At 40.8% G+C, this 18,991-nt stretch overlaps 1 protein-coding gene across 1 annotated transcript in view; it reads left to right on the top strand.

The window, feature by feature from the left end:
* The window catches only part of LOC109878148 (leucine-rich repeat and fibronectin type-III domain-containing protein 2), a 181,419-nt gene extending 162,660 nt beyond the window's left edge, over positions 1-18,759 (top strand). The window contains exon 4 of the mRNA XM_031788437.1: positions 15,906-18,759. Within this exon, the coding sequence (XP_031644297.1) occupies positions 15,906-16,923 (1,018 nt within the window). The 3' untranslated portion in view covers positions 16,924-18,759. The remainder of the gene's footprint in view (positions 1-15,905) is intronic.
* Positions 18,760-18,991: the final 232 nt, after the last annotated feature.

The raw sequence follows: 18,991 nt of genomic DNA, 5'->3' as shown, positions 1-18,991 counted from the left end.
CCTAGACAATTAGGAATATATATAGCATGGAAATAAATCTGTCATCCAAACATTTTCTAGCTTAAAAAAGTAAGCGCTTACTTTAGTGATGGAAGATGTCCAAACAACCACAAATGTTCCCACTACAACAAATTAACAGAAAACACACAAAGAAGAATTAGTATAATGATAATTAGCCTGGCAATCCAACACTTTACATTTAGGTTGCCTGTGTAGTAACATTGTAATTACACTAGTAACAGAATTGCATTAGAACAGTTACCCCACCCTTTATTTGACTCCATTGCTATAAGAAGGAAAGGGAATGACATTGGCAGATCTAGACTAGCAGGCATGGGAATAAACCATATATCTCCCATGCCTACCAATAGCGTGATGTGGTTAAGAATGCTGAGGGACTGTCCCTGGATATTTACTACCCTTACTTTGTTAATAAAATAATTGTGCAGGAGTTGGAAAAGCGGGCCACCTGGCTGTTGCTGAATGCATTTACAGTAAGTTATGTGTTCGATCGTAAACCTTCGTAAACACATTAAATTGAATACCAATGAGCCCCCTTAGCAATACTTTACCTTTTAATGGCCAACGTGCCATAGCCCTTTGAGATTTACCTCTTATGCAAGTCCCGGGTTCTGAATTGTTTAATAACCGAGAGCGGACACTGTTGCTTATTGGTTTACTGGGGGAATGCGATATTGAAATCATGCTCAGAGTTGTGTTGAGATATTATTCTGCTCAAAGGACTGAATAGAACTCATCACCTCTTAAGAATACAATAATAGGATATGTTTATCTGATTAGCTCACCAGGCACATTCAGTGCTAGTTTTTTCAACCTGCTCCTTTACAGTCCAAGAAGTAATTTAATTTCCTCAATATAGCTACAGCTTTTCTCTGTCCAATGAATGTGGCGGACGGGTGACTCAACCTTTTTCCACCCACCCACAGTTTATATGAATGCATTCTTATCCCAGCATTTCTACAAATGTGTTTAAATAGACTGGCGCTGTTCATATTGCATTTCCAAGTTATGAATGCTGTATACAGTGCTTTCAGAAAGTGTTCATATCCCTTGACTTATTCCATATTTTCTTTTGTTACAGCCTAAATTCAAAATGGATTAAATTGTTTTTTTTCCTCACCCATCTACTCTACCGTTCAAAGGTTTGGGGCCACTTAGAAATGTCCTTGTTTTTGAAAGAAAAGCCAATTTTTTTGTCCATTAAAATAACATCAAATTGATCAGCAATACAGTGTAGGCATTGTTAATGTTGTAAATGACTATTGTAGCTAGAAATGGCAGATTCTATATGGAATATCTACATAGGCATACAGAGGCCCATTATCAGCACCCATCACTCCTGCGTTCCAATGGCACATTGTGTTAGCTAATCCAAGTTTTTAATTTTAAAAGGCTAATTGATCATTAGTAAATCATTTTTTTGATTATGTTAGCACAGCTGAAAACTGTTGTTCTGCAATAAAACTGGCCTTAGACTAGTTGAGTTTCTGGAGCATCAGCATTTGTGGGTTCGAAGACATGCTCAAAATGACCAAAAAACAAAGAACCTTCTTCTGAAACTCGTCAGTCTCTTCTTATTCTGAGATGTGAAGGCTATTCCATGCAAGAAATTGCCAAGAAACTGAAGACTTATACAACGCTGTGTACTACTCTCTTCACTGAACAGCTCAAACTGTCTCTAACCAGAACCAGATATGTGCCTCGACACATTTGAATACTTATGCAAATTAGGTATCTGTTTTTAATGTTTTATACATTTGCAAACATTTCTAAAAACCTGTTTTCGCTTTGTCATTATGGGGTATTTTGTGGAGATGGACGAGGAAAACATGTAATGTTATCCATTTTAGAATAAAGCTGCAACGTAAAACAAAATGTGGAAAAGGTCAACGGGTTTGAATACTTTCTGAATGCACTATATATACAAGAGTCGATGTACATGGGTACGGGTTAGTCAAGGTAATTGAGGTAATATGTACATGTAGGTAGGGGTAAGTGACTATGCATAGATAATAAACAGAGATGAGCAGCAGCGTACAGTTGAAGTTGGAAGTTTACATACACCTTAACCAAGTACAATTAAACTCAGTTTCACAATTCCTGACATTTAATCCTAGTAAAAATTCCCTGTCTTAGGTCAGTTAGCATCACCACTTTATTTTAAACATGTAAAATGTCAGAATAATAGCAGAGACAAGAATTAATTTCAGCTTTTATTTCTTTCATCACATTCCCAGTGGGTCAGAAGTTTACATATACTCAATTAGTATTTGGTAGCATTGCCTTTAAATTGTTTAACTGGGGTCAAACATTTCGGGTAGCCTTCCACAAGCTTACCACAATAAATTCTGAGAATTTTGGCCCATTCCTCACGACAGAGCTGGAATTTATACTTGCGTACTATTGTTTGTACAGATGAACGTGGTACCATCAGGCGTTTGGAAATTGCTCGCAAGGATGAACCAGACTTGTGGAGGTCTACAATTTTTTTTCTGGGGTCTTGGCTGATTTCTTTTGATTTTCCCATGATGTCAAGCAAAGAGGCACTGAGTTTGAAGGTAGGCCTTGAAATAAATCCACACGTACACCTCCAATTGACTCAAATGATGTCAATTAGCCTATCAGAAGCTTCTACAGCTATGACATCATTTCTGGAACTTTCCAAGCTGTTTAAAGGCACAGTCAACTTAGTGTATGTAAACCTCTGACCCACTGGAATTGTGATACAGTGAATTATAAGTGAAATAATCTGTCTGTAAACAATTGTTGGAAAATGACTTGTTTCATGCACAAAGTAGATGTCCTAACTGATTTGCCAAAACTATAGTTTGTTAACAAGCAATCTGTGGAGTGGTTGAAAAATGAGTTTTAATGACTTCAACTGTATGTGAAGAGCGTTTTTAGATTCTGGGTGAAACTTGGAACAATGTTATATTCAGAAGCATAGTATAAAGGAGTGTCAGAGACTGTTTTTTAAAAATCAGAAGTTCATGTTTATCTGTAGGAAACATATGGCTTTGGAATGTGTTGGTTTGATGGGAGGAAGTCGCAGGATTGCTATAGGGGAAGTGGATGGACATCTGTGGATTAGGCGAAGGAGGGGTTGAGGTCAGGTCAGATCCCCTGAAGGGAGAAATTATGATTTAGTACCCTATTACCCTTTTCCTGTCAAACCATAAGATGTAAGGATTGGAGAGAAGGAGGAGTGCCTAATTTGGAGGATATATGTATACTTGTGGTGGTGGAAACATGTTTTTGTCTGGGTGCAGCTGTATCAACCCTTTGGGAAGAATTAAACTTGGCTAACCTCACTAGGGTCTGTGGGACGCTAGCGACCCACCTGGCCAACATCCAGTGAAATTGCAGAGCGCCAAATTCAAAACCAGAAATTCTCATTATAAAAATTCATAAAACATACAAGTGTTATACATCGGTTTAAAGATGAACTTCTTGTTAATCCAACCACAGTGTCGGATTTCAAAAGCCTTTAAAAAAGGCGAAAGCATACCATGCGATTATCTGAGAACAGTGCCCAGCGGACAAATCATTACAAACAGTTACCAGCCAAGTAGAGGAGAAACAAAAGTCAAAATATTGATATAATTAATCACTTACCTCTGATGATCTTCATCTGTTTGCACTCACAAGACTCCCATTTGTTTTTATATATTCCCTCTTTATATCCAAAAACCTCAATTTTGTTCGCTCGTTTTGGTAAGTAATCCACAGGCTCAAATGCAGTCACAACAGGTAGAATAAAAATTCTAATAGTATTCTTAAAGTTTGTAGAAACATGTAAAACGATGTTGATAATCAATCCTCAGGTTGTTTTTAGCCTAAATAATCAATAATATTTCAACCGGACAATAACGTCATCAATATTAAAAGGTAAACAAGGAAGGCGCACTCTGGTCCGCGCGCATGAAAAACCTCTGGGGCACTGTGGTGTCCCCTCATTGAGTGGTCTTACTCTCTCATTTTTCAGAATACAAGCCTGAAACAATTTCTAAAGACTGTTGACATCTAGTGGAAGCCATAGGAAGTGCAATTTGAGTCCTAAGTCAATGGATACTGTAATGGCATTCAATAGAAAACTACAACCATAAAAAAATCCCACTTCCTGGATGGATTCTTCTAAGGTTTTTGCCTGCCAAATCAGTTCTGTTATACTCACAGACATTATTTGAACAGTTTTGGAAACTGCATATCCTAGCTTCTGGGCCTGTGTAGCAGGCAGTTTACTTTGGGCACGCTTTTCATCTAGAGGTGAAAATAGTGCCCCCTACCCTAGTGAAGTTAAGCTTCTCTAGTGTCCGTTGAGTTATTTACTCTGAAAATAATAACCAAAGAGTGTGAAGGAATTTGAATGTATGTGTGTGTGTGTGTGTGTGTGTGTGTGTGTGTGTGTGTGTGTGTGTGTGTGTGTGTGTGTGTTTGTCGTATGTGTGAGTGTTTGGTTGAGTCCAGTGAGTGTACATCGAGCTTGTGCAAGAGAGTTATATAAATAATAATTCAATAAGGGGGTCAATGTAAATAGTCAGGGTAGCCATTTGATTAACTGTTCAGCAGTCTTATGACTTGAGGGTATTGGTTGTTTGGAGACTTTTGGTTCTAGACTTGCCTCTCCGGTACCACTTTCCATTCAGTGCCAACGGGAACAGTCTATGACTTTGGTGTCTGGAGTCTTTGACAATTGTTTGGGATCCTCTGACACTGCCTGGTATAGAAGTCCTGGATGGAAGGAAAGATCGGCCCAGTGATGTGCTGGGCCATACGCACTACCCTCTGTAGCGCCTTATGGTTGGATGCTGAGCATATCAAATACAATTTTATTGGTCACATTCACATGATTAGCAGAGTGTAGTGAAATGTTTGTGCTTCTAGTTCCGACAGTGCAGTAATATCTAACAAGTAATAACAAATTACACAACATACAGTGCCTTGCATATTTTGTTTCATTACAACCTGTAATTTAAATGGATTTTTATTTGGAATTCATGTAATGGACATACACAAAATAGTCCAAATTGGTGAAGTGAAATGAAAATAATAAAAAAATTCAAAAAAATAAAAAAGGTGGTTCGTGCATATCTATTCACCCCCTTTGCTATGAAGCCCCTAAATAAGATCTGGTGCAACCAATGCAATCGAAGTGTCACATGATCTGTCACATGATCTCAGTATACCTGTTCTGAAAGGCCCCAAAGTCTGCAACAACACTAAGCAAGGGGCACCACCAAGCTGGCGGCACTATGAAGACCAAGGAGCTCTCCAAACAGATCAGGTACAAATTTGTAGAGAAGTACAGATCAGGGTTGGGTTATAAAAAAATATCAGAAACTTTGAACATCCCACGGAGCACCATTTTATCCATTATTATTATTATCCACCAAACCTGCCAAGAGAGGACCACCCACCAAAACTCACAAACCAGGCAAGGAGGGCATTAATCAGAGAGTCAACAAAGAGACCAAAGATAACCCTGAAGGAGCTGCAAAACTCCACAGCGGAGATTGAAGTATCTGTCCATAGGACCACTTTAAGTCGTACACTCCACAGAGCTGGGCTTTAAAAAAATAAGCAAACAAGTTTGGTATTCACGAAAAGGCATGTGGGAGACTCCACAAACATATGGAAGAAGGTACTCTGGTCAGATGAGACTAAAATGTTGCTTTTTGGCCATCAAGGAAAACACTATGTCTGGCGCAAACCCAACACCTCTCATCACCCTGAGAATACCATTCCCACAGTGAAGCATGGTGGTGGCAGCATCATGCTGTGGGGATGTTAATAACCTCTTAGAGCTACCCCCTACTTTTTTTCAATTTCTGCCTGAAGGCATACCCAAATCTAACTGCCTGTAGCTCTGGCCCAGAAGCAAGGATATGCATATTCGTGGAACCATTTGAAAGGAAACAATCTGAAGTTTGTGTAAATGTGAAGTGAATGTAGGAGAATATAATACAATGAAAAAAAACATTAATTTTTAATTTTTATTGTTGTATCATCTTGAAAATGAACAAGATAAAACAAACATTCAGTTAGGATGATGGGTACAATTTCAGTGAAAAATATAAGAGGGCAACAGTACTTGTGCAACGTTTCAGAATGATAACATCCAAAATGAGTGTGCTACATGACATTTATCATGAAGTCACCCAGGTGTCCCACACAAGTAGCCAAATAACTATATACATAATGCCAAAATAGTATTCTAACACACCCCCAAAAAATGTAAAAAAAATATGAAGAAAAAAATATACACATTTACAAAATATTACACACTTTCAGTCGTCTATCAACTAACATTTCTTTATATAGCCCTTCGTACATCAGCTAATATCTCAAAGTGCTGTACAGAAACCCAGCCTAAAACCCCAAACAGCAAGCAATGCAGGTGTAGAAGCACGGTGGCTAGGAAAAACTCCTTAGAAAGGCCAAAACCTAGGAAGAAACCTAGAGAGGAACCAGGCTATGAGGGGTGGCCAGTCCTCTTCTGGCTGTGCCGGGTGGAGATTATAACAGAACATGGCCAAGATTTTCAAACGTTCATAGATGACCAGCAGGGTCAAATAATAATAATCACAGTAGTTGTAGAGGATGCAAAGGACAGCACCTCAAGAGTAAATATGAACAGTTTAGGGTTCCATAGCCGCAGGCAGAACAGTTGAAACTGGAACAGCAGCAAGGCCATGTAAACTGGAGACAGCAAGGAGTCATCATGCCAGGTAGTCCTGACGCATGGTCTGAGAGCTCAGGTCCTCCGAGAAAGAAAAAGAGAGAATTAGAGAGAGCATACTTAAATTCACACAGGACACCGGATAAGACAGAAGAAGTACTCCAGATACAGTATAACAAACTGAACCTAGCCCCCCGACACATAAACTACTGCAGCATAAATACTGGAGGCTGAGACAGGAGGTGTCAGGAGACACTGTGGCCCCATCCGATGAGACCCCCGGACAGGGCCAAACAGGAAGGATATAACCCCACTCACTTTGCCAAACTCTACACAATATTGTGCTGCTTATGCCAGGTGCCATAGCAGTCTCTTTCTGCTGTAAAGCAGAGGGTCACCAAGCATGTGGTGCAGGTGATGGGGGACTTCATTTTGCAAAGAACACAGCGACGCCTCCATGCTGTGCCCTTTTGGCCCTGGGGCACATCCATGCCTGCAGAAATACATTTGGGCAGATGAACACCACTTGTGGCAGGAGCTGGATGAACCAGCTTCAGTGGGGGATGGACACCTTGGCACTGGGGGCTCCCATTCGGAGTCAGTGTCACTGTGAAAGAAAATGTTCAGTTAGAATAGTTTCACATATGAGCCCTGTATCAACAGATATAATAAACACACATATATATATATATATATATATACATATATATATATATATATATATATATATATATAATAAATCCGAGATAAATATATAGAGTACAGGGAACATAAGGTTGAATATATTCTTATAGACCTGCTAAATCTACTGTCTCTTTTATATTATGACATTTCAGCTAGATCTACTGTCTCTATTATATTATGACAGACCAGCTAGATCTACTGTCTTTATTATATTACAACAGACCAGCTGTATCTACTCTCTCCATTTCACTTTTGCCATTGTTGTGGGCCTGCCCTCCCCTCAACAGCCTCAAATAGGCTATTTCATGTGGGTTGGGGTGGGGCGGCAGACACACGCATCTCACATTTCATTACATTACATTTTTAAATATTGCTTCTGAAATTTAAAAAAATCACAAATAAAAATTTATATTATTACTTTCAAACAAGGGCATTAGCATGAGAAGAACTTACCAGTCCAAAATAATGTCCTCTCCTTTCAAAAAATATTCCTCCACTTGGGAATCGCTAAATTAATCGTCCTACAACAATCTCTGTCTCACTTTCCCAATCAATTTATTCTAAAATTGTGTGTACATCTGTATATCTAGACTTAGATTTAGACATATAAACAGCTGAACCTGCGCGTTTACCAAAACAAGGCTGTGCATAATATGCGTCTCTTTACGCCGGAGTTTACTACATGGGTTGGTCTTCCAACACATAATCATGACATATTGCCGTTTACCACATCTCATTGGCTATCTACCCAGCTAGATTTCAAGACGATCAGTGGTCATTGGGTTAAAATACAGTCAATCAACGAAACAGCGGTCTTATCATTGGTGCACAATGATATCATTACTTGTTGTCTTCAAATCGGTTTCTTTCCGTCAATACTTCCAGCGAAATCACCCGTGGCTAGATGTGCCAAGCTTATAGAGACATACCCCAAGAGACTTGCTGCAAAAGGTGGCTCTACAAAGTATTGACTTTGGGGGGTGAATAGTTATGCACGCTCAATTTTTTTGGGGTGTCTTATTTCTTGCTTGTTTTACAAAAAAAATACTTTGCATCTTCAAAGTGGTAGGCATGTTGTGTAAATCAAATGATACAAACCCCCCAAAAAACTGTTTGAAATTCAGGTTAAAAAAAATAGGAAAAATGTCAAGGGGAGTGAATACTTCTGCATGCAAATGTGTTCCCAATACACACAAATCTAAGTAGGAATGAATTAAGACTATATACATATGGACGTGCGATGTCAGAGCGGAACGCTAATCCTCAGCACGGGGGCACCTCAGAGGTGCGTGCTCAGTCCCCTCCTGTACTCACTGTTCACTCATGACTGCATGGCCAGGCACGACTCCAACACCATCATTAAGTTTGCCATTGACACAACAGTGATCACTGACAAATATGAGACATTCTATAAGGAGGATTGCAGAGACCTGGCCGTGTGGTGCCAGGACAACAACCTCTCCCTCAATGTGATCAAAGACAAAGGAGTTGATTGTGGATCAAAGACAAAGGAGATGATTGTGGACTACAGGAAAAGGAGGACTGAGCACACCTCATTCTCATCGATGGGGCTACAGTGGAGCAGGTTGAGAGCTTCAAATTCCTTGGTGTCCACATCACCAACAAACTCTCATGGTCCAAGTACACCAAGACAGTTGTGAAGAGGGCACCACAAAACCTATTCCCGCTCAAAGTTCTACAGCTGCACCATTGAGAACATGCTAACTAACTGGTTGCATAACTTCCTGGTATGGCAACTGCTCGGCCTCCGATTGCAAGGCACTACAGAGAGCAGTGCATACGCCCCAGCCATCCAGGACCTCTATACCAGGTGGTGTCAGAGGATGGTTGTGAAAGACTCCAGCCAACCAAGTCATAGACTGGTCTTTCTGCTACCGCACGGCAATCAGTACCGGAGCGCCAATTCTAGGCCCAAAAGGCTTCTCAACAGCTTCTAGCCCTAAGCCATACGACTGCTGAACAGCTAATCTAATGGCTACCCAGACTATTTGCATTCCCCCCCCCCCACCTGTTACGCTGCTGCTATTCTCTGTTTACTCTTTATGCATAGTCACTTTAATTCTTCCTACATGTACATATTACCTCGTACCTATTGTAGCTGGGGATTTTAACAAAGCAAATTTGAGGGAAACTCTACAGGATCTGATCACGACTCCATTTTGCTCCTCCCTCCCTATAGGCAGATACCCAAAGAGGAAGTACCCATGCTAAGGACCTTTCAACGCTGGTCTGACCCATCGGAAACCATGCTTCAAGATTGTTTTGATCACACGGACTGGGATATATTCTGGGTAGCCTCTGAAAATAACATTAAAACCTACCCTAACCAAAAATATGGAAAGATGGTAGCATTCACGCAAAACTGAAAGCGCGAACCACTGCATTTAACCATGGAAAGGTGACTGGGAATATGGTAGAATAGAAACAGTGTAGTTATTGCCTCCGTAAGGCAATCAAACAGGCAAAACACCAGTATAGAGACGAGTGGAGTCGCAATTCAACGGCTCAGAAACGAGACGTATGTGGCAGGATCTACAGACAATCAGACTACAAAGGGAAAACCAGCCATGTCGCGGACACCGACATCTTACTTCCGGACAAGCTAAACACCTTCCTCACCCACTTTGAGGATTACACATTGCCACTGACATGGCTCGCTCCCAAGGACTCTGGGCTCTCCTTCTCCGTGGCCGATGTGAGTAAGACATGCAGGGTTCTCCAGAGGTTGGTGCGGTCTGCCCAACGCATCACCAGGGGAAAACTACCTGTCTTCTAGTACACCTAAAGCAACCGATGTCACAGGAGGGGCAAAAAGATCATCAAGGACAACAAACACCCAAGCAACTGCCTGTTCACCCCGCTTTCATCCAGAAGGCAAGTTCAGTACAGGTTCATCAAAGCTGGGACAGAGAGACTGAAAAACAGCTTCTATCTCAAGGCCATCAGACTGTTAAATAGCTATCACTAGGCTGCTTCCACACCGTTACGTAACTCTGCATCTTAGAGGCTGCTGCCTCATATACACAGACTGAAATCACTGGTCACTCTGATAATGTTTACACATCTTTGCTTTACTCATCTCATATGTATATACTGTATTTTAGTCTATGCCACTCCGACATTGCTCATCTTAATATTTATATATTATATCATTTTATATTCCATTCTTTTACTTTTAGGTTGTGTGTGTTGTTAGATATTACTTTACTGTTGGAGCTAGAAACACAAGCATTTTGCTACACCAAGCAATAACATCTGCTAAACACAATTTGACTTGATTACATACATTTGACACTTCATTAGTTTGCGGCATGTAGAATGCTTTGTGAAAACTGGCCAACATTCAACTCTTATGAACTTTTGTGGAACTTTACAGGAAAATAAAAAATGATATGTGTTTAAATGTTTGACTACATCCATAAAACAACCCATCCTTTGATATTGAGCAGGGCCCCTTGGAAAATGACCTCTGTCACCTGAAAAAACATCCCAGTAGTCTCGGAATGGAGTCTCTTAGTTAAGTGACATTTCTAGAGGGTTCAATTTCTCTCAGAATATCCAAAGTGCTGTGTTAACCCATGGTAGCACATGATTAAACATTTGATCAGTGTGTTGTGTGTTGAAAGCCCCTCGTATAGATTTCACGAGGCAACGTGCTGTCCTCCCGGTTATGGAAAAGGAAATTAAGAATGAATAATGTACACGACCACATAGTGTGGAGGTAAACTCTCTGCACTATCTGATCAAAGCTATTAATTTATGTACGGTCACAGCAGGGAAGTATTGAAGTTATTGATGATTGGGGTCTTAGAAAAAGGACAAATAATAACAATGTTTGATTATTAAAGTTGCTTCAACACTTTGAGTATGTGTTTTCTCTCTCTCGTGTAAAGATGGAACTTTTTTCTGCTACGTTATAATATTTGATTGGATTTTTTTAGTCTAGTAGCTCAAAGCTCTTTGCATAGTAAGGGAGAAGTCACTTCATTCACGACCAATGTGTAGCACCCACCTGGGTGAACCAAAGGTATGATTAGGTGGCCATGATGGAACGAGGCCAGGTTGGGAATACAGCAAGGACAACACTACTGTTACGATAAGTGCCATGGGATCCTAAATGATCGCAGAGAGTCAGGAAATCCGTTTAACACTAGCAAGCTGTGATGTTAAATTTCCATGCACTTCTGTGCCATTGGTGAATATTCAAATCAAATATTAGTTGTGCTTGCTTTGTGTTCCTTGAGTCATGATTGCCATTCCACGAACACACAGATCCTCCTAGCTAACTAATGCAATGAGGTTGAAATAATCAATAATCAATATCATCAATGAACACATAAAATTGAGGGATTTCAAAGTACTCCAACCTACTGTACACGGAGCAATACTGATAGACTGTAAGACTGAAATATGGATATTGGGTAATGAAGGTCATCATATACTGTAGATACACTACATGACCAAAAGTATTGCATATGGACACCTGCTCGTCGAACATCTCATTCCAAAATCATGGTTATTATTATGGAGTTGGTCCCCCCTTTGCTGCTATAACAGCCTCTACTCTTCTAGGAAGGCTTTCCACTAGATGTTGGAACATTGTTGAGGGGACTTGCTTCCATTCAGCAACAAGCGCATTAGTGAGGTTGGACACTGATGTTGGGAGATTAGGCTTGGCTCGCAGTAGGAGTTCCAATTCATCCCAAAGGTGTTCAATGGGGGTAAGGTCAGGGATCTATGCAGGCCAGTCAAGTTCTCCCACACCGATCTCGACAAACCGTTTCTGTATGGACGTCGCTTTGTGCACAGGGGCATTGTCATGCTGAAACAGAAAAGGGGCTTCCCCAAACTGTTGCCACAAAGTTGAAACCACAGAATTGGATAGAAAGTCATCGTATGCTGTAGCACTAAGATTTCCCTTCACTGGAACTAAGAGGCCTAGCCCAAACCATGAAAAAAAGCCCCAGACCATTATTCCTCCTCCACCAAACCTTACAGTTGGCACTATGCATTTGGGAAGGTAGTGTTCTCCTGGCATCCGCCAAACCCAGATTCGTCCGTCATACTGCCAGATGGTGAAGCTAGATTCATCACTCCAGAGAACGCATTTCCACTACTCCAGATTCCAATGACGGCGAGCTTTACAACACTCCAGCCGATGTTTGGCTTTGCGCATAGTGATCTTAGGCTTTTGTGCGGCTGCTCGGCCATCAAAAACAATTTTATGAAGCTCCCGACGAACAGTTACTGTGCTGACGTTGTTTCCAGAGGCAGTTTGGAACTCGGTGAGATTACAGAGGACAGACAATTTTTTAACCCTATGCGCTTCAGCACTCAACGGTCCCGTTCTGTGAGCCTGTGTGGCCTACCACTTCGGGCTGAGCCGTTGTTGTTCCTAGATGTTTCCACCTCGCAATAAAAGCACTTACAGTTGACCGGGGCAGCTCTAGCAGGGCAGATATTTAACGAACTGACTAGTTGGAAAGTTGGAAAGGTGGCATCCTATGACGGTGCAACATTGGAAGTCACTGAGCTCTTCAGTCAGGTAAGGGAAGACCCCCATGAAATGGACAAAATTGAATGGCAGCTTATTGGCATTTGGTGAACCATATACACAATCGCAAATAGCACTCAAATTAATGGCAGTTCATCAAAACCATATTGCAACTGGAACATTACAAATGCCAAGTGAAATAAACTAAAAATCTTATAGGGGGTGATCGCGCTCCATCGTAGATTTTATATGGGAAATGGTCACATTGTCAGGTCCCAATATAATATGGTCAATTATATATATATAGTAACCGTATGGACAAACATTTGTCTTATTTTATTGAGTTTGTCAATAAGGCCTATGTTTTGTCCATTTTGTCATATATGATCATAGGAAGTCGGCTTCCGAACCCAAAAGTCAGTGACCCATGTCCAAATGGCATATACACTGACCAAATGATATATACCACTGTGTTAAGCCCTGAATCAACCTAGAAGGTCTATTTGTCATGTTTGATCATAAGAAATAAGAATTTATCTTTGATGTTGATTCACCATGTCCATTTCGTAATGGGAAGTCCTTATGGACACAGTCAACTTGCAGAAGAACATGTTCACACTGACAATATAGCATATGTGTAATGGACACTGTCCAATTGCTCGTTGGTGTTGATTTCAGCCTGTCCATTTGGTGATGTTAAATCCCCCGTTAAATACATTGGAAAGGTACAATTGTACACTGTCCATTTGCAATGTCTTACAATGGATATTTACCATCACAAATTTGACATGCTCTAATGTACTACAGAAATGTCCAATTGACTGGCTCGTTGAATTCGGGATGGCCGAGCAGTGATAGTGGTTCCTATTCATCACTCGTTGGTGTTGATTTCAGCCTGTCCATTTGGTGATGGTAAATCCCTCATTAACCATCATCAAACAGACGTTGTATGATTTCTCTTAAATTACGATAGATAAATGGCTGGTTCTATTTTTCCTCACACCGTAGGTTTATGTACTTCAACGTGAAGTGGCCAAATTAGCGTTGTATTACCATTTTTGACCTTTAATCCCAGAAAATGTGCATTAACTCAAAGAGCATTGAGGCTTCAAAGCAATCTTTTTTGGCCAAACCTGTGAGTTTTGTCTTTGCCGTTTATGAGAAATGGCCATGTCCATTTGGTGATGTTTTGTCCATTTGCCATAAGCAGCCAGTCGCCATCTGGTGGAATTTTCCGGTACAACAGAAAAATGTCACAAAAAAATGTATAATGCGGAAACCAAATGTCCTAGAGACTTTATTTGATGACTTCCCGGAAGACCGGGCCCTTGGAGACAACCTGAGGCCATCGGCCTATTTTAATAACACCGTCAGATGTCTAGTAAGGGACCGCAAGTTCAAAACCCCCGAGCTGACAAGGTACAAATCTGTCGTTCTGCCCCTGAACAGGCAGTTAACCCACTGTTCCTAGGCCGTCATTGAAAATGGCTGCCTCTTGTCTTTTGTTTCGGTGGTGGTCTAATATAAATGTGCGGTGTGTTTTCGCCGTAAAACATTTTAGAAATCTGACTTGCTGGGTAGATGAACAAGGTGTTTGTCTTTCATTTGAGCTATTGGACTTGTTAATGTGTGGAGGTTAAATATTTCTAAGAATATTTTTTGCATTTTGCGTTATGGTAATGAGCTTGAGCCTGTAGTCACGATCCCGGATCCGGGATGGGTAGTATTTAACTGACTTGCCTAGTTAAATATAGGTAAAAAATAAAATAATAATAAGATTCTCTGGTCTGATGAAACCAAGATTGAACTCTTTGGCCTGAATGCCAAGTGTCCAACCTGACAGAGCTTGCAAGAACTCCCCAAATATAGGTGTGCCAAGCTTGAAGCGTCATACCCAAGAAAACTCAAGGCTGTAATTGCTGCCAAAGGTGCTGCAACAAGGTACTGAGTAATACTTATGTTAATGGTATTTAAGCTTTTTATTTCTAATACATTTGCAAAAATGTTTTTGCTTTGTCATAAAAAATAAATACAACTGTAATTATAATACGGCTGTAACGTAACAAAATTTGGAATAGACCAGGGGGTCTGAATACTTTCCGAATGCGCTGTATACTTAAAGGATACAATTAGACAGAATACCATCCAGAAAGAGATTTCATCTGGAACAATTGGAGCCACTAGCTTGCCTTTGGCTTTGATACACATTTAGCAAGTCTTGCATAATTACGGGGAAGGTTTGGGAGACAACGGGGCGTCAGTGACCATGGATTGGAACATGTGTTGCTAGACAGTTGCTGCTTGTATGAGTGTTTTTCCATCTGCAATGCAATGCAGGTGTATTGTAGGTTAGTCGGTTGCTTTTAGTACGACTGCATTTTTCCGTCTGCAATACCATACAGATATACTGTAGATACAAATGGCTTGTTTGTGAGGAGGTGCGAGTTGATGAATTGCCTGCTGTAATTACAATGGTTTATTCAGCCACCATGTTTCATTACCGATTTCCACACTAGCGTTACATGGTCTTGTCCTTTGGGCGTTAGTACAAGGTCAAACCAAATAAAGATTGCTCCACCACGGCTTTCAATCTCTCCCTAACCTTTGTGATTTAATTAGGAGAGGGAAGTGTATTGATATTGTCAGACACATTTGAATATCAACATGGCTTTATATATTTTCAGCAAGAGCAAGTTAGACTCAATTGTAAAACAAAGCACAAGGACCATTGAATAGTTCACTTTAAAAAGTATGGGCCTTTGCATTTTTAATCACTCAGTGTGAGTAATATTTCTAAATGACTATGTGCATTTAAATAGCTACTTTGCCTCATTTTGACTGTTAAATTGATCTATCGCGTTTCAGTAGAATGACTAATTGATATTTACGACTCAAAAGTGCTTTAGCCTCTTCTTGAACCCCCCTTGCAGTGGGACAAATTATTAACGCTAAATTATGTTAATCTAACTCTTCACTCTTGTTTCTGTTTTTGTCTTTCCTATATAGGATGATTCCCGTGGCCAGCAAAACCTTTTTAGTCACCAACCTGGTCCAAGACATGCAGTACGACCTATGTGTCCTGGCTATCTGGGATGACACTGCCACCACCCTAACTGCCACCAACGTAGTGGGCTGTGTGCAGTTCATCACCCGTGACAACTACCCGCAGTGCCAGTCCCTCCAAAGCCAGTTCCTGGGCGGCACTATGATCCTGGTGATAGGTGGCATTATCGTGGTCACGCTCCTCATCTTCATCATCATCCTCATGGTTCGGTACAAAGTGTGCAGCAGCCCCCATTCCAGTAAGCTGCCAGTGGTTAGCAACATGTACTCCCAGACCAACAGTGTGAGTACACAGGTCAAACCTCAGATCACAACCACAGTGGTCGTAATGCGGGATGAGATGGTGGAATTCAAATGTGGCTCGCTCCAGAGCAGCCTCTCCTCGTCTTCATCTGACTCGTTGGACAGTCGCAAAACTAGAGGCAGATTAGGAAACGAGGACCAGTACAGTCTTCGAGACATCGAGTTCAGCACACTCCCCAGCACCAGTAATTGGAGGAGGCACAGGGGGCCATCATCAGCCAAGGCTAGGCCCAACTTAGACAACCTTTTAGGGGCTTTTGCCTCACTGGAGCTCCGGGGCTCGGCTACGACTAGGGACCAAGGGGCATCTTGTTCCTCCACCACCACCTCCAGTGCATTGGTGGCTGTGACCATGGCCCCTCCGTCTGACAAGGAACCCTTGCTGGGCCGAGCCGAGTCCACCACCATGCTGGGGCGTTTTCTAGGCCTGCCCCAGGAAGGGAAGCCCAAGAGGAGCCACTCATTCGACTACGGCCACGTGGGTAGCAGCGGTGGCGCACAGAGCCTCAGCAACTACCCTCGTCACATCAGCAACATCTGGACTAAGAGGAGTCTGTCAGTAAACGGGATGCTACTGCAGTATGACGACAGCGAAGACGGTGAGGCCGAAGAGGTGCCATTCGAGAGCTCAGAGTGGGTGATGGAGAGCACTGTTTGAGCACGGGTTTATGTCGGATTATGAGGTCAAAGGTCAAAAGAGAAACAGACTTTACAGGAAAAAAACAAAGGACCGAAGAATTATTTGGAATAATACCTCTGGGTCATCCACAGCGCTGTACTGCATGAAGTTCATCCATGTGAATACTATTTATTGTTCTTCTGTCCATGTAATTCTACCGAAACAAACACCCAAGTTGGTTGTTCCTAAGACCGTACAAATCAATCGACAGGGTTGGCCACGCTCTCAATTCGCTGGCAGGGAAGACTGTCCTTAACCGCATTTGAAAAAATGTATACATTACGGAACAAAGCCCCTATGGAATTGTGTAGATACAGCATACAGTATATGGAATAATGCCCGAACCCTGGGAATTAATGTGGGAGTATCTTTGAGAAACAGGGGAAATAAAGGCGAGGAATTCAAAGTGGATATCCCGTGTCTTTATCTTTCGAGCTCTTTGCCAAGGGGATTTTCCTGAGACTGGCAAAGTAGATGTGCATCACAATGCTTTAGACCAGGGCTCTCCAACCCTGTTCCTGGAGAGATACCCTCTGTTGGTTTTCAATCCCACCCCATTTGTAACTAACCTGATTCAGTTTATCAACTAGCTAATTATTAATAAGGTGCACTAGATTAGGGGTGGATTGAAAACCTACAGGACGGTAGCTCTCCGGGAACAGCATTAGAGAGCCCTGCTTGAGACTCTCAGCATGAAAATGGGACTTCTTCAGTAGAAGCAATGGGAGAGCAAATGTGTAACAAAATGAATAATTTTTCATGTTTCCTTTTGTTGTTTATATAATTTGTACTATATATTTTAGAGGTCACCATTGAGAGTTCCACTTTATGAATAAAGAAACAAAACAATATAAATGATAGTCAATCAAGAATAATATAATATCGTTACCCAGTCCCCTCAGAAAGACAACATTTCATAACAGCCTAGTTTCTATTTTGGCACAAACATATAGGAAATCTTAGATATACACTATCTGAAAACCCTGGTCATTTATTTCAAAACATCAATGGTTCATTAGGGGAGTTGTGATAATAAAATATGTAGAGGTTGACTTTCAAACAGGTCACATATTCTACCTCAGGTTCTAAATTATATGAAATACATAGTCTGAATAAAATTGATTATTTCAGAAATAGCATATCATATGAAAATAATCTTCCTTATGTCAATTTTCCGGGGAATTACTCAATACAATTATCAATCAAAATCCCTTTTGGTGTATCGGCCATTGATATGTGTTGCCCCAGGATGATACACGAGCCATGTGTTACACAGTTGAGACTTATTGAGAACCCTCAACAATTTAAATGAATGTCATCATGCTGCTATAATCCAATACAAAAGGGAAAGAGAACGATATTCATCAACAAATGTATAAATAATTATACAGTGTCTGTCTGAACACACAGAACCATGTTGGTTTGTTTAAGTTAAAATATCAAACGTCTGAATTTATTGTATTAATTTGGAGTTTGGTTTATTTTCTCATTTCATCCTCTAATATTAGTCTATTGTCTCCACGCTACAGTAACAGACTGTGACCGGATATGTATGAAGTTGCATAGGAACGTGATGAATTATAACATGAGTTTCTATCTGAACTACTGCCTATGTGATCAACTCATAATGATGATTCCTCTCGGATCGTGTGCAGATTCTGATGCCTTTTAATGTTCTCTTTGACTCTCTGCTGCATTACAATATAGTTTTTTTTCATAGTTTTTTTATTTGTTACTTCTCTTGGTGTATACTGTTCCATATATTGACATTTTTTGTACAATAACTATGGGTGAGAATGTAAAAGGGAAACTGTGCTGTAGTGCTTTTATTTTGTGGTTCAGTAAAAGTGAGAAGGTGCTTTACTGTGGTTTATAACATGGAATGTGTTTAGTTGGCGCAATGGAAGGTGACGCTGTATAACGGAGCAAATAAAAATCTGGAATAAACCTGTGTCTGTTATAGATATTACAATTCTACATTAAATTTTGCGCGGTCACCTTCCATTTTGCTAATCAACAACAACCCTATAAGTGTGTACATGACGTG

Source organism: Oncorhynchus kisutch, linkage group LG14, assembly GCF_002021735.2.
Source record: "Oncorhynchus kisutch isolate 150728-3 linkage group LG14, Okis_V2, whole genome shotgun sequence".
In the NCBI taxonomy this organism is placed as follows: Eukaryota; Metazoa; Chordata; class Actinopteri; order Salmoniformes; family Salmonidae; genus Oncorhynchus; species Oncorhynchus kisutch.
The sequence above is the reverse complement of the archived record's forward strand: the minus strand, read 5'-3'. Positions and strand labels throughout refer to the sequence as shown.